Source organism: Periophthalmus magnuspinnatus, chromosome 23 (genome assembly GCF_009829125.3).
Source record: "Periophthalmus magnuspinnatus isolate fPerMag1 chromosome 23, fPerMag1.2.pri, whole genome shotgun sequence".
NCBI classification, from domain to species: domain Eukaryota; kingdom Metazoa; phylum Chordata; class Actinopteri; order Gobiiformes; family Gobiidae; genus Periophthalmus; species Periophthalmus magnuspinnatus.
Window position 1 is genome coordinate 11009560 of NC_047148.1, and position 17540 is coordinate 11027099.

At 38.7% G+C, this 17540-nt stretch overlaps 1 protein-coding gene across 1 annotated transcript in view; it reads left to right on the forward strand.

Moving 5' to 3' along the window:
- Nucleotides 1-223: 223 nt before the first annotated feature.
- pcloa (piccolo presynaptic cytomatrix protein a) overlaps nucleotides 224-17540 on the forward strand; it is a 41170-nt gene continuing 23853 nt past the window's right edge. Inside the window, exons 1-3 of the mRNA XM_055231905.1 lie at nucleotides 224-417; nucleotides 1786-2632; nucleotides 3379-4365. Coding sequence (XP_055087880.1) covers nucleotides 224-417; nucleotides 1786-2632; nucleotides 3379-4365 — 2028 coding nt within the window. The remainder of the gene's footprint in view (nucleotides 418-1785; nucleotides 2633-3378; nucleotides 4366-17540) is intronic.

Here is a 17540-nt window from a genome sequence, read left to right on the forward strand (position 1 = left end):
CCTGCTCAGTGAGAACTGTTGTAACTGTGGTACAGCTGCAGAGATGCGCGACAGAGGAAAACAATGAGAAACGAGGATATTAAAGCTCGGCAACAGAAAAACGGAGCGAGCAGTAAATCTTCGTCTTTTATGATGACCCGAAACACCGAAGAACGCCGTGTCCGCTCCGCGCTTTGGACGTAAAACACATTGATCGGTGTAAGGAAGACGGGAGGGGTCCATCATGGGGAATGAAGCGAGTCTGGAAGGAGGAGAGGGGCTACCCGAAGGGCTGGCCCCGGATGGGAAAGGTGGATTTGTGCGTGTTCCTGGTGGAGACCCGGTGGACCTGAGCGTACTGAGCGAGGAGCAAAGAAAGCAACTAGAAGTAGCGATGGCGAGAGCGCAGGGCAGGCAGCCTGGAGGAGCTGCACGAAGGCACGGCTCTCAACACCCGCTATCCTTACACACACACTACTACACACTATTAGTCAACATACAATGCAGGCTATGTAACCTTTATAGCTTATTTAGGGCAAAAAATCCATCCAATTACCAACAATCACAATCAAAGGCTGCTTGGCACACAGAACGTCTTACATTTGTACAATTAGGTATAGATTTACAACACACAGGCTACCGTCTCTTTTGGACTAGCCTATCGTTGAGCATGTTATTATAAATGATTATTTTTCGTCTATTGCATTACACTGTTCATTCCCCATACTCTATTGGTGATTACTTAAGTAGACACACCTCCACTTGATAATACAATTGTTCGAAATGCCTGCTGGGTAAGGAAATCTGTCTACCGTGTTTCTCCTTTTCATTTGTTTGTCTGATTAACCCCTTCTTCAAACACACAATCTTATAGTTCGGTGATATGCAGTGTAGTTTCATGCCAGTGGAAGATCTTAAGCAGAGCACAGTAGTAAACAATTTGATAGTTCTACAATTATATCTAGTGATCATAAAAAGTGGCTTACGCCTGTCTGTTACATCTGATAACATGGGATGTGTCCCTGTTAATTAGGTCCAATTGGGGGAGATTTTTTTTTATTTATAGGCATGTCACAGCTTGAGACTGGGGGGAGGGGTGCATCAATATTAATATGACTATAAATAGAACTACTTCCAATGATGCAATGTTTTAAAGACATCCCTTACAGCAAGTTTTCAGTTTTATTTAATTGTAAACAACTGAGGCAAAGTTTGTGGCGTCGTTGTTCTGCATTGAGTGTGTGATCGCTGGCCATGGTGCTGAAATTCCCTACTGCCTTGAGTGCGGCTCCAAGTGGTAGAGCATTGGCCCACAGTACCTAATGCATCAACAGAACATTACACCGTCGGACTGATCCTTTAGTCATGAGATGATCCAATGCTATATATCAATTTTGAAGTTAATCACACTGCTACCTGCCCACAAAAGTATTGCATGCATTTTAAAGACCATACAGCATTATTTATTTACTTCCAGGATCAACAAGGGCCCTGTTTACAGTGTCTGTTCCTGCTCTGCTCTCAGAGTATGTTGAGATATCTCAGCTTACTGCCATGTAGTCAGGCATTTTCCCTCCATGAGCAGTGTGTCATTTGATGATATTCATTTTCTGTTATGCTCTAGGGCTTCTGGATATATATTTCATGCTCCTGTTGGATTGAAGCAGTTATATTTGGGAATTTACTGTATTGGTCTAAAATGTTTGCAATCCTATATCATTTGCATAGCAAGACACTTGCGATCTGATAAAATTATGTCCTAAGACATGAACCTAACATTGGCTCTCTCTTTTCTTTTATTATCAGACCCTCACAAGGTGATGTCCAGCAGCGTTCCCAGCAAGTTGGGGCCTCCAGGGGCTCAGCTGGTCTCAGCAAGAGCCGCACTATAGATGCTTTCAACCAAGGTCCAGTTGGGAAGCCATCCCCCGGCCGCAGCCCGTCATCCTTAAGCCTTTTTGAGTCACGATTTCGGCAAGAGCCAAAAAGCTCTGAAAACAAATCCTCAGGCATGTTTGGATCCAGTTTCCTGAGTGGGGCTAACCCCCTGAGTGCCATGACCTCCTCAGTTTCCTCTTCTTTATCCTCAATGGGTGATGCTGTCGCCATCCCTAAATTTGGAATATTTGGAGATGAAGAAGAGGGTGATGCACAAGCCAAAGGCCCGCAACAGCAGGGACCTAAAGGTCCACAACAAGGAGGACCACAAAAACCCAGCCAGGGACCTCCAGCACAAGGTCCTAAACAAGCCCAGGGTCCCACGGGACAGGGACCCAAGCCCGGACAGAGGCCTCCAGTACAGGGTCCAAAACAAGTCCAGGCACCTCCGGGACAACAGGGCCCTAAAACAGGACCAGGGCCCCCAGGCCCAGGGGCTAAACAAGGTGGTCCTCCTCAGCTAAGGGGTGCTGCTCCTCCATCTCAGGGAGCTGGTCCAAAGCAGCAGGGCCCATCTGGTCCCGGAGGTCAACCTGGACCAGCTAAGAGTCCAGGGCCAGCTGCTCAGCAAGGGTCTGGAAAAGCTGTGCCCTGTCCATTGTGTAAGACCACCCAGATGAATGTTGGCTCCAAAGAACCACCAAACTATAACAACTGCACTGAGTGTAAGAACCAGGTGTGCAGCCTCTGTGGCTTCAGTCCTCCAGACTCAGCGGTAAGACCAGACTACCTATTCTTCTACGTATTTTATGTTGGATTTATTAGTATTTCAATGAGTAATTGTGGCCTTTTAGAAATAGATTAAATATAATATAACTATGATTATAGTTACAAATATCTCCTCACCACAATGTAAAAAAAATAAAATAAATTATATATATATATATATATATATATATATATATATATATATATGTGTGTGTGTGTATATTACAATATTACATTGAGAGATACTTGTAACTATAATATATTATATTATATGCATATATTAACTATAATAAATAAATGTTACATCTATATTCTCTCAGATTATAAACCTTAATTCAGATCAGCAAGGCCTGTGCTCAGAGTGGCACATGACTGTAGAAACTGAGAGACCATATGGACTGAGGGAATGTTCATCAAGGTGACTCATGGCAGTGCCACAGACCAAAGACACCACAGTGACTTGTAGATTATTTCCACTTAATATGAAGATGACAAGCAAGAGTCTTCATCTCTGTTTTTGAATGAATTACTGATATTTCATACAGGTGTACATCATCATATTATATTACACCTGCTTAGTGAGTAGTAGAAATGAGTCAATGATACTTGCGTTCTTAAAAATGACAAAGATTAGGAAATTGTATATATAATAGTCATCTAAATGAAAACAATTGTGATTTTGATTGCATCATAACATACTGAAAAAAAATATGGTTATAGCATTTTTTTGAAGCATGTGTTTTTCATTTCCAGGGAAAGGAATGGCTGTGCCTGAACTGCCAAATGCAGCGCGCAATGGGAGCCATGGACCCTCCAAAACCCAAACAAGGTTCTGTCCCACCATCTCCTCAGAAACAGTCTCCTGGGAAACCTGGCAACCTCCTCATAAAGCAGCAGAGCCACCAAAGCGACCAGGGCTTAACTCCTCCCACCACCCCCAGGCAGAAATCCCCTGGTCCAACATCACCAGGACCACCATCGCCAGGCTCTTCTATGTCAGGATCCCCCAAAATTGACCCTAAAACAGGAAAGCCTATCATGCAAAAGTCCAGTCCACAGCAGTCTCCATCAAAAGCCAAGCAGGAGTCTAGTTTCTTTGGTGGATTTGGTCTTGGAGGTCTGACAGATTCAGTTAAATCTTCCACAACTTCTTCACAATCTGAATCTGTTACAGGCAAACTGTTTGGTGGATTTGGTGGCTTGATGGAAACATCAAAGCCACAAGTGCAAACTGCACCCAAACAGGAGGAGTCTGTAACGGGGAAGTTATTTGGTGGGTTTGGTGGGTTGTCCGACTCATCCTCGAAACCTCCAGCTGCTGCCTCTCAGATGTTCAGCTTTGGATCATCCTTGTTAAATTCAGCCTCAAATCTTGTCACCGGAGAGGACAGCAAACCAGCAGAACCCTCTAGGTCGCCTCCACATTCTCCTGGCCCAGGATCACCTGCCGATTCTGGTCCCGGTTCACCCCCTGACTCCCCCTTCTCCCCCCCAGGATCCCCCCCGGACACTGACTCTGCTCCAGATACTCCTCCCGCTAAATTCACCAAACCAACCAAGTCCTTGTCTGTGGATAAAGAGGAGAAACCTGCTTCGAAAACACCAAAACAAAGCTGTCCTCTTTGCAACATAGAACTTAATGTTGAATCGTCTGACACACCCAACTACAGTCTCTGCACAGAGTGTAAGAAGACAGTGTGCAACTTATGTGGATTCAACCCCACACCACACTTAGGAGAGGTAAGATTTCCACAGCTTTTCACGCAATAACACTCTGCTACAACTGTAATTTATGCATTCCATCATATATAAATAGAACATAGACATCCACTGCAATGTGTGTTGAAATAGGTCACTGGAAAGATAGCACTGGGAGACTTGTCTACTTAGTGTTTTTCCCCATCTTTTCAGTAATCAAAGGAGGGAAGCAACGATTTCTGTGGCATATTATTTAACTTTATTAAGCATTATTTTGGCTGTTAGAATCAATACTTTATCATGTGACTTGTATTAGTTCTAGAATTGACTTAACTAAGATGCGTGGGGTTGTTAAAGTTAATTATACTCTTTAAAGCCACTTCACTGGCTTCTTCTGGTGGTATGCTGTAAAATTTCACTTTATCAGTGAGAGTTAAATTTTGTGTGACTGCACTTTAGTTTAGTGTTTTCTAGAGGCAAGATTCTCAAACTTATGCTATGGTGTCTTAGCTACAAGATACCATTTGTTTTCAGAGTTCTTTATGACATTTCTATTTGTTTTTATTTGAGTCTTTTTGGAAGGTTTGACTATTGCCTTTATTGTGGGCTAATTTCTTCTAATTAAACTCTGGTTTTGTAATGGCTTAGTGCTAATCCAGTTTCATATAGGTTGACATTTTGGCAAAGCTTAATACTGGTTTAGTCGTGTTATTGCAGTCATTTAGACCCAATTTCACATGTGGATTTCCCTTTTTAAATATATCTTCCTAAGTCTGTACTTTAGATTTAGAAATGTTCTATATCAGGTCAACCCTCTCCTGTACACATTTAACCTGCTTTTAAATGTCTGGTCTTCCTGGTGTACCTTTTATGTTTTGTCTGATCTGCATGCCCACTTTGAAAACATAACAGATGGTGCTATGTGTGTGTGGCATTAGTACACTGTGAGGAAAGAGGCCAAAAAGTGCTTGTGCATGAGTGGTTTCTCAGCAGGCATGATAAAGATGCACACATATTGTACACCCACTGAAGATCCTATATCCCAGACATTGTAGGTTACCGTACCATCCCATTGAAAACTACTAGGCATGAATGATGGAATCCCCTAAGGACATAGGTTAGAGAGAGTGGTCCTGGCTAGCCCTCACGTGCATTTGTCAATCTGCATCCTGCATTCACGTGTTCAGGTCTGTCATTAGTAATCCTTGAGGTATTTTTGTCTCTGCAAAGGGTCTCGTCTCACTAGACAGGTGGAGCTAAGCTAAGACCCGAACATAACATAAACTCTGCATAACTAACATTTAATTAAGTAATTTAAATGTATTGTAGTTTTGTTTTTTTTTTTGTTATTTTAAGGTTTTACATTTTTGCTCTTATTTGATTAAACTGGTTTTATTGTTTTAGGATTAGTATGATCAAATTTATCATGTGCAGCACTTTGGACTGTTTTAAACTGTTTTATTTGCAAACTGTGCTATATAAATAAAGTGGATTGGAATTTTAAAGTCACGTTGAATTAAAAATTTAAATCAGTGACATACTGATTTTTACATTCAGTACATTTTTACATTCAAGATTGTATTGTCATGGCCATAGAAAATATTTAATGTTAGATGGAATTTACAGTGTAGCTTCCCTTTCTTAGGCTACACTGATGGATGAAAAACAATCTCAATCTATATCTCTATTACAGAGCAAAATTGGAACAAAGTTTGTATATACGCATCTTTTAAAATGATCTATAACCAGATTTCCTGTACAGTATTGAAAATGCTCTGCTCAAGAAAAAATAGAATTTCTCTACAATCAAGCAGCCATTTTTATTTTTATTTGAGAGTGGACAAATGGTGACTCTATATTCTTTAATGTTCTTACATTCTTCGGCTCTAAATTACAGAGTATTACTGAATAATGAGGAACTGAACTGCAATCACTTAGATTAGACCAAGCATGGAAGAAAATTTAATTACATGGTACAGATGGCCATTCTTAGCACTGATGCTGTAATTGGATAAAGATTTGTCTTTTCATCACAACCACAACTTAAAATCTGACCTTAGTAACAAGCAAATATGTAATTGGTACATTTAGTCCGTGTGGTTAAAATATACCAGGTTGTTTAAATTGCTTCAGTTTAGTTTATTAGTTTATTTGAAGGGACAGTGTGCAAAAAAACATTAATAGATGCTTTGCACCAGATTATAGCCGAAGCTAGTTTCCGTCTGTAGTCCCTTCAGAAGATACTCACACACAACACCTTCGTTGAGTCATATGCCCCCTCCATATTCCACTATTCTCCAGCCTCTGTGGCTGTCATGATGTCGACTGTCAGCGAGGGTTCACTTGCTGACGCATGCGAATGGGTCACACTCTGTGGGGGGTTGTCGTGGACTAGGAAGCCATGAAGCTACTGTGGTGTTCAAGATTTGCCTATATCATGTGATCATTTGTTGGTTGTGGCAATTCAGCTGAGGATGTACTGGTAAAAGATTACCAGATTAGTTATACCATAAAGTAATGAACTAGGGATGTCACAATATAAAAATGTTAGTGTTACATTATATAAAACATTAATTTATAATTATTCACAATTACTAAAATCAAACCTTAATTTACATTCATTCACACTGTCAAAAACTTCCATACCTTATGCCACCAGCTTCTGGAAATTAAACTTTCTAGATGAAAAGATAATATAAGCAGTCAGGTAGAGTAGGTTTACACATAGATTTAATTAAATTTTAAATTCTCACAATTATTACTATTATTGCGTTTGTGTTTGACCTGAACAATCGTGACAGCCGGACATCATTACTGTTGTTACTTGTACTACTATGGTATGCTTTTATTTAGACAGGAACAGTGCACGACATTACATTGACCTTAAAAAACAGGAAAGATGTATGGTGCCAGGTTATAGCATAAATACTAATTTCCACTTGTAGTCCCTAGACAGGCTGATGTTAAATAAGAATAACAGTTTGGTGTAGGTGGATGAAAGGTCTGTAAACATATGGTACATACATCTAATACAACACATCTCGCCCCTCAAATACGCCATTTCTAAAAACATTCAGTTCACACACACATACACAACTATACCAATTTATTCACACGCACTCACACACAATCACTCAATTTCAGAAATACAAATACTCTTTTCATACACATTCACTGATGGGTGCAAACTTGCTTTGTCACATGTGCAAACTTTTGAAAACTTGTGCATGTTATAATCTCATTTGGCAAACTATTCCTGCTACTACTACATAGAAGTGAGATAAAAAATAAAACATTTGACCAAAGAGGTCTAATAAGCATAAGAAATGTCCATCAATTATTAAGGCTATATTATAACATTTACTTGTTTGTTTATTCCCCCCCCCCCCCCCCATATGCCATCACATGTGCAAGTGAAAGTAATCTGGGTTTAAAAGGATTTAAAGGTTAACAGGAAGTCATTTGTATGGGAGCTTGATGCTAGACTAAAGTGCCTCTACCTAATCCCTCTTTATAAGTGTTGGAAATAGACATCTAAGCAGGAAATACACTTATGATAACATTTTTTGTTTTATAGGTCAGGGGCTCTACCAGACATACTATTGCATTGGGATATTTATAGTAATATTCAAGCTGTCTCCATATTTCTCTCCATTGATCATTTGTTTAAAATGAAAGGTTTGTGCTGTGCTAGTGTACCATAGCACTCATTGTAGCTACTGCTGCATGTCATGTCAGCCTTATCAATAATGAGCATGCCTTACGTAAAATGGGAGAGGCACCACTTTGCTAACAAGTGTGAGTCAAAGGATCCAAACTGAGCGGGGAGATGAAAGGAATTTAGCTAGTTTCAGCCTACTTTTTTAACAAGACATGCAGTCATTATTTTGAACACTAGTATGAGTTCTCTATTTTGGCTCTGGCAGAGAATTCCATATTGTAATTACTTCATCCTGTGTGATTTTATGTTTCTATTAAAAAAAAATGCATTGACAGATATTCATTTAACATTTTCTACTACATTTTTTTTTTATTTCTTATTTTTTATTGGATAATCATTTAAATAGTGACAACATCCAGAGTTAACAAAAATTCAATACTTGTACTATGGATTGTCCTTCTTACAAACTGTATAAGCAATACTGAATAGCACTGTTCAGTAAGTTCTTTCAGTAAAGATTTTCATGTATATTCAGTAGTATGTTGCTAGAGGTATAACTGCTGAACATAACCAACCTTAAATAGCCTGTGTGTGTGTTTTTTTTTAATTGCTGGTGATGATGCAAAAGTTTTATGTGCAATTTTTGGTCTACAAAATTCACCATTTTGCTCACAACTTTTGGCTAGTCAAACATCTGCCAGTCTGCCAAAGCTTCTTTCATTCACCTCACAAATTAGCACTAGCATGAAATCTTCTGGATATTATATTGTGTCTTTCTCTTGTCTCATTGTTATTCTGTCATTGTAGCAGTCTTTCCACCCACCTCACTGTCTGTACCCTTCAAACTGTGGTCTACAGTCAACAATTAATATCCACCGCCTTATAGGCCTACACATTTAGCTCCTTTATGATACTATAGCCTTTTCCTTTTATTTATTTTGTATATTTACTGATCAAGCGCGTGTTTTGTTGACTGGCCCAGTCCTGGTGCCGAACAGGGTCTCTTGAATTGCAAACCAAAGGAATATAAAAATAGATATAGTCACAAAAGAGCCATAAAGGGGACAAGGCAAGCAGCTGTAGGGCAGCTCTCAGTCTCTTATACTCTTAAACACCCTTAGCGTCATAGCAACAATGTATTATATGACTTTCCTTTGTCATATTATTTTTATAATACAGTACTGACCCTCTAAAGATTATATTTTAGGATTGATGACATGAGAAAAGCTATATATGGTATATAAGGCTGTGTTATATAGGGCAATGGCTTTCTAACCTTTTACATAAAATATCATGTAAGATAATATTTGGCTTTCCTAATACTACCAAGACTATTATCTAAAGTCTAAAATATTGCCATGGTAGTTCTAACCATGAACTTAATGAGAAAATTCCCTTGTGAGAAAATGACCTTGTGTATCACCAGAAAGAGCTTGCCAATTGCAGAAATGCAGGGCAACCAATCTGAAACATGTTCCAAATCAATATTCACATGACTGCTTGTTAAGTGGCAGATGTTTTCTTCTTTTGTCCAACCCAGTACTCTTTGCGCTCATCCCATGCTGGGTTAAAAAGAAAGTGTTGGATGCCATGTGGAAGAACATCTGGTACAAAAGCCATGCTAAATCAATACACCAAATCCACTGCACAAAGTTGGAGACAAATGTTTACTGTGGTGAGCCAGAAAGGCAAAATCTGAAGAAAATAGTGGTATATTTTAGTCTTCTACATCACATAAATCTTGTTCAAGGTTTTACAGTGTGGTGCAGACTGTAATCGCACACAGAGAAAACAGTTTTTACATTGCACCCCCATAAGCCTTGCTCCAGCATGATTTTCAATTACTCCCATCCTTATTTACTTGTGCTTACATGTGCACCAGCCAGCCCTCTGTTTAAGCCATTGAATCCATTGGCTCTGAGAGGAAAGAAGGGGAGCCAAGACGAGCTCTTGTTTTCCAGTGCTGAGAAGTGATGGTGAGACGGAGGGGCAGGCGAGGACAGGACCCGACAGCCACACATACCCTCACTTTTTGGCACTGGCTTTTTCTCAGAGGTCCAGTCCTCTCTTTAGGACAATGACATTCATTTGAAATTGTGGGCCTGACTGATGCCAGGCCAAATTCTGTATCCAAAACTCATATATTTTTATTGCGTCTCATGCTTTAGAAAATTCTAATTATACTTACTCATTATTCAATTCATTCATTTTTGATTCATTGAACTATTATTGTTGTTGCCCAATTTAGGATATGTAGAGAACGTATGTGATTTCTTTCCTTTAGGCTTCCCCCTATTCTGCCAACATCTGCCTTCTAGTTATTTGCATATTGATTTAGTATGCTTTACCCTAGGTGCTCTTCCTGACACAGTTCTCTCTCAGTAATGGCTGTGAGTGACCTGAAATAACTGTACATGGCACCTGTCTAGATAAGTAAACCACCACATGGGATTTGTTTTTTCTATTGTTTTTTTGGTGGTGTGGGACACAAAACCTTGGAAAGTATCTGAGATGGTAAAAATACTGTGGAATACGTAGGTTTTAACTGTTTTAGCCTCTCCCCCCAGTCTGTCTCAGCCGTAGTTACCTTCACAAAAATGTTGCAACATAAACAGTTAGAAAATCAATCAATAAAACAAAACATAAAAGACAAAATGACTGACCAACATTCACAAGAAACAACGCAACCGATACCTGTCCCTGGGCATCCTCTGTCCTTAAACACTCCTTCTCTGCTATGAAAATCTCAGTGGCAAAAAAAAGGAGGACAGCCATAGTGAAGGAGAGACCCACTCTCATGGACAGACAGGAGAATTATGTTAAACTGGATACCAAATGCATTTAATCTAAAAATAGGACATAACGGGAACTACACAAGCAGATAACATTAGCATTGAAGTGGATAGGGAATGACCCTGAGAAGAGAGGCCTAAGATGACAGTGCAAACCACAGCCTCTGTTACTGAACATGTCGGTGTCTGTCGTTATAACCAAAGCTGCTCTGACCATGACAACCTGACTACTGTGGTTAGCTTTAGCACTCATCATCCATGCCTCTGAGTCACACCTGAAGGCAAGATTTCACATCAAGCAGAAGCACCCACTACGGATTACAACAACGTGATTGGGACTCCAGAAGGAAAGCTAAAAATACAAACTGTCCAGTCAAATTTTGACCATTCAAAAGTAGTATTGATTAGCAGAGATTGTATTGCTTAGTTTGGTTATGTGCTTCTATTTGTCTCTTTCTCTTCCTGTATATCATATAACCCACAGTTTAACTCACACTTTGAATTAGCAGACAAAATAATGCTTTTGCATAGTATGTATGTTTTGGCATAACTTATATTTAATGAAAGAAAACAGTTTAACTGTTGTTATATCATTCTAAAAACTAACCCCGTTTAATTATTATGTCCATAGCCCTGGACCAGTTTTCCTTCCAATTTCTTGCATTTTTATCCAGGCTTTGAAATTGTGCAAAAAAATACAGACTTGTAAATTAATTCTCTATGGCTTAATTCCTGTAACACACTGGTGTTTAAAAATTATTTTCTCACATGCTTCACATGCATTTGCTTTTATCAGCTTCCTATCCCTGATTTCCCACTCTTAATTGGGTTAAAAACAGCCCTTGTCTCATGTCATGCCCAGTTACCCAACCTTGGGGGCAACTATCTCTGCTTGTGTAACATTTAGCTACATGAAACAGTTGAAAATCACATAAGGGCATTAGTATGAGTCTCCCAACGCAGACCTAAAACCTATTTTTTCAGAACATTTATGAGGACAAAGATGTTTTTTTGGCTTGTAAAGAATCTGATGCTGTTATGTTCCACTGAAGCTCTTGTGCATTCTAATGAAGCTGGCCACTCAGCAGCTCTCATCACTGAGGAAGGAGCACGGACGACAAACTTTAATTTTAGCAAGAAGTTTAGTCAAACTGCACTGCATAAAGGACACAAGTCATTTATCAGCTGTAATTAATATAGTGTTTTGTGACTCGAGTCATATTGGGTGCATATGAATGGACTTGAAACCCCATAATATTACTGTTTATTTATTTGTGTGGTCTTTGTAGGTGTGTCTGTGTTGTTTCCTCACTTTTTGGCCTTTCTAAAGATTTGTTTGAATATCATACATCAGACAAGTTATACCACATTTAAGCTCAGGCTGCTTGTCTTGACTGGAATGTAATTTGAAGTTTTCCTTGCTCATAGATGTCACTAATGTTTACTCTCTGAAAATGGTTATTCAATGCTACTCTTTCTATTGATCCAGGCTTGGAAGTTTGAACGAATATAAAGATGGTCTTGTGATAATATGCGGTAGCTACATTTTGTTATGCTGAATTTTATACATTTCTGTTGGAATAATGTTAAGGCATACTTTATTGTCCTCATAGAATAGTTTGTTCTCATCTGTCAATGCTGCTTGTCTGACTGCAATGCAGCACACCACGATCCATCTCCAGATGTTAGGTAGCTATAGGTTTGGTCAGGACTATTTCGGTGGAGGATTTGGCTTTTGTGCATATTTTAGGATAATGGAGGAAATACCCTGTGTAAACTGACCCAGACACAGGAAGAACATGCATACAAAACACCAAAAGGCATACACCAAGACCTTTGTGCTATGAGGCAAGAGTAGTATCTACTTAGCCACCCTGCTAAGTAACAGCATATCTTATATTGCAGGGGGGGTTATTAATAGAGAACAACAATTCACAACATTTAAGTGGATGTGTTGTTTTCACACAGCCCTATAATTAACCAGTTATTTATTGTTGCATAGCACTTTACCTCCTGCAGTTTGTGTGTGTGTGGCTGCTGCAATGTGTGCTCAGACAGCAGCTTGTATGATTCATGAAAGGCAGAAAGTCTATCACTCTTGTCTCTACAGAACAAGAACATTTTGATACTAAAAACATGACACTTCTAAGAGACAAACTAACATTGCTTACTTACAGTGACTTATATACAACTGAGTACTTGATTTGACAAGTAAGACTGGTTTCTGCTGCCTCAAACAAATACACATTTAGATATCCATGAATGAAATCAAAGGTATAAGTATAAACTGAAGCTCCAAATTGTGATAAAAAGATAAATACATATAATATAATTATGGATAACAAAGTTAAAATACTTTAATTAATGCATCAAATCAGGTTCTAACTTCCTTAAAAATGTTACTGTAAAATGCTCAGATTTAAAGTTCATGTGAAACATTTGGTTTGTGGGTCATGTAAAATATTTTCCATATAGTGACAATACATTTTTATATCAAATTTAAATATTTTAGTATTGTTAATATGAAAGGTAAAGTACAAACATATAAACTTGGTCAACCTATAGGTGTGAACAATAGTAAAAAAAAAATCTTAGGTCCATGAAGCCACAAGTAGCTTAGTCTTTGTCCAAACCAGTACAAATTTGTAGCTTTAATTGACTTTGCTGAGATGATGTGATAATGACAACAAGTATCTGTCTGTCTGACTGAGTATCTTTTCAAAATTCACTATCTGTGGTCATCTCTCTTCCTCTCAGTGCCTGTTCCTTTCTGCTTTAACTGATAGAGCCATCAAGCTGTACAAACTCTCCAGTGCGCCCCATGGGGAATCACGGCATTGGTCCACATCATGTCTCTGGATTAAGTGAATTTTCTGTCAAGTTATTGGATGCAACTCACTAACGTCAGCACTCTATACAGACGAAGGAAGTTATTTTAATTTGTCTTTTTTTGGAACTTTGCCTTTTTTGCGTCTTCTCTGAGTTGGCATCCTAGGATGAAGCTGAGATATTATTTTGGCCCGAGTCTGAAAAGGAGTAACTGGCGATGGGCATTGGTCCTGATTGGTTTCTTCTTTTTATTATTATTATTTTTCCCCAAAAAGGATTGGCTTTTTCACCCCCTGAACATTGACAAAAAGTTGATTGGATTGGATTGAAATTCTGTTGTCGCTTTTACTGCCTTTGTATGAAGCCTACAGTTCAAACCAGAAGTTTACATACACTGTATAAAAAGACACACACTTTTTTCTCACTGTCTGACATAAAATCAGACAAAACTTTTCCTGTTTTAGGTCAATTAGGATTACCAAAATTATTGCTATTTGCTAAATGCCAGAATAATGAGAGAATGATTTTTATATAATATTTCATTACTTTTAAGTCAGAAGATTACATACATTCCATTAGTATTTGGTACCACTGCCTTTAAACTGTATGACTTGGGTCAAACGTTTTGGATATCCTTGCACAAGCATCTCACAATAGCTGGCAGGAATTTTGGCCCATTTTTCCTGACAGAACTGGAATAACTGAGTCAAATTTGTAGGCCACCTTCCTCACACATGCCTTTTCAGGTCCTTTTTCTGCCCATACATTTTCAATAGGATTAATATCAAGACTTTGTGATGGCCATTGCAAAACATTGATCTTGCTATCCTTAAACCACTTTGTAACCAGTTTGGCAGTATGGTTGAGGTCATCGTCCATTTGGAAGATCCATTTGCACCCAAGCTTTAACATCCTGACTGATGTTCTTTCCTCATAATGCCATCTATTTTGTGAAATGCACCAGTCCCTCCCTCAGCAAAACAGCCCCACAACATGATGCTGCCACCCTTGTATTTCACAGTTGGGATGGTGTTCTCAGGCTTGCAGGCTTCCCCCTTTTTTCTTGACTGGACATTCCCATGGTGTTTATACTTGTGTATAATTGTTTGAACAGACGAATGTGGCACGTTCAGGCTTCTAGAAGTGGCATCCAAGGATCTTCCTGATATCTTGGCTGATTTCTTTTGACTTTCCTGTGATTTTACACAAAGAAGCAGTGTGTTTCAGGTGTGCCTTCAAGTACATTTACAGGTTTGTCTCTAATTAACTCAGATGTTGTCAATAAGCCTATCAGAAGCTTCCAAAGGCATGACTTCATCATCTGGGTTTGGGTTGTTTAAAGGTATAATAATCTTGTTGTATGTAAACATCTGACTTTGATGAAAGTAAATTGTCAAAAAACTCCTTCTCTCATTATTCTGGCATTTAGCAAATATGAATTATTTTGGTAATCCTAATTGACCTCAAAGTTTAGTCTAATTTCATGTCAGACAGTGAGGAAATAAAAATGCAGGTGTGTTTTTTATATAGTATATGTAAACTTCTGGTTTCAACTGTATCTAGTCCTTGGTTTTTGGTTCAAATGCTGGACTTTGAAAATGCAACCCACGCATTTGTAATGTCATGTCTGGATCATGGTAATTTGTTTGTGGGGCTTGACCAGGACTCCCTGCAGTGCTTAGAGAATGTCCAGAACACTGCAGCTTGTCTGCTGACAAAAACTAAGAGACGAGAGCATGCCTATACTTTGCAACCTGCTCTGGCTCCGTATTTCATATCAGGTGCAGTCGGGTGTTATTGATTATGTTTAAATGTCTGCACTTTATGGGTCCACTTTATTTGAGGGAGTTACAGCAGCCCTACTACTCCACCCAGAGCCCAGACCAGGGCTCCTGCTGGCTGTGTCCAAAGTCAGGCTTAAGACCAGAGGTAATCACTAATACGTAATCTTGGCTTGAATATAATGGAGTATGGAGTGTATAAAAAGTGTACATTATAGTGCCCCATACTGTAGACAGGAAATGTCAGCGTTATTTAATTTGCACAAAACTAGGGGATTCAAATCTATGCATGAGCAGATGCAAAAAATTCAACTATGGATAAGGGCATTTTTCATGGTTGGCCAGAAAGGGCCTAAAAAACTTTTTTTTTTAAGTGTGAGTTGAAATTTGAATCAATTATTCACTGGCTGCCACTGATTACATTGATATGTCAAATACAACAACCAGTGCCACCCACAGGAATGCATCAAGTTTACAATGGGGAGAAATTACTTTGGCATTAATTAGTGAAACTTTGCAGAAAATTCTGTTACATGCCCTGATCAGAAAAGCCATTGAGACCCATGACCAATTTTGTACATGTTTTGCCTCTATCATCCTCCAAACCTCCCATTGTAAGTGACTGGAGCTCTGGCTCAAATCACGCAATAGAGAGGGGAAGACCCACTAAACATGGACAGAAATGCTCCAAAGTTAGCAGAGTGCCACCTACAGTGCCACCTTTTAAGTGACCCCTATGGGACTGGTGATGTCTTAAGCCAATGGAATTTGTAGGAGTGGTGGGACACATAAGGACAACCCTGAAACATAATTTGACATGCGTTTATATGAAACATATCTAGTCCTTGTTTTTTTTATCCAAACACTCCACATGTTAGAGAGCTGATAGTCAATAGTATCCTTTTTATATTATGTTTTTTGTGTAATATGCAGTCAAAAAATGTTTTTTCCTGTTTCTTTGGTACCTGCTCACCGCCACATGCATTAGCACACAGCGCTAACATTTTAACCAACAGTGCAAAATCAAAGCCTGAACAAAGGAGAATAGTGACCACATGACCAATGATGACTATAGCACCCACTACTATATACATAAAATGTCAAAAACTATCCAGTTATCACGAAACCTGGGGGATTAATTGTATTCACCATAAAAAATAAAAAAAAACTTTATTGTTTGGACTGTGGGAACATAAGCATCAGAAATCTCCTAGGGTGCCTGCTTATAATATTGATTAGTATCTGATTTTTGATTTGACTTTGACAGCAATGGCAGATATTTTGTGGATATATTCATCTGAAGAGGAGATAGCTAAAGTGAACATTGATTTAAAAAGCTCTGTTTAAATGTATAATACTTCCTAAGTTGTAATCAAATTTACACATTAAAGTGTGCATGGAAAAGTTTTATTTTTCATGCAAAGCCTTAAAAAACCTTGAATTGAGTGTCTTACCTTAAACATTTTACCCCGTCAAAACACCAGTGTTGCTTTTATTCCTAGCATGACACACTGTCTCATGCCTTATTTACATACTGCTGCACCACTTTCTCGATCTGACCTGCTTTTCCTTCTCTTGCTCTCCTCTTGTGTCTCTAAACTGAAGAGGAGGAGATGGCTGTCGGCTGCAGGGCTTAACACTGGAGCTGTGATCTGCTCTGAGGTCTGACTTTAGCACAAAGCCTGCCGTTAAGCTGCTGATGGCGCTCATGCATATGCCAGCATCACTGGGGCGTGTTGGAGAAAAGGGAGAGAGTGCTGAAATGTAAAATGAGGTGTTTACGTCACACTCCATGCTGCTGACTACTACCACTCTTAATAAGATGCTACTTGTCTGTTAAAATGTGGTTTTCTATGCTGTTAATATCTTAAAAGCGTATATTTGGTACCACCCATCTTACTGCACTTACTCTTAATAATAGTCTGACCAGTATAAAGCCCACTTAAAAATTACTTAATGATTATAATATTGATGTAATTGCTTATATTAATAATTTAACAGGTGATTCCTATTCACTTACTGATGTTAGGCCTGTTAAGATAAATACTATATCAACTTAAATTTTAATAAATAAATGGAACAATAACTTTTGGGGATCAATATTTATCATGGATATTATTTTCTGCAGCTCATGTTTTTTTGTATTTTGTTTTT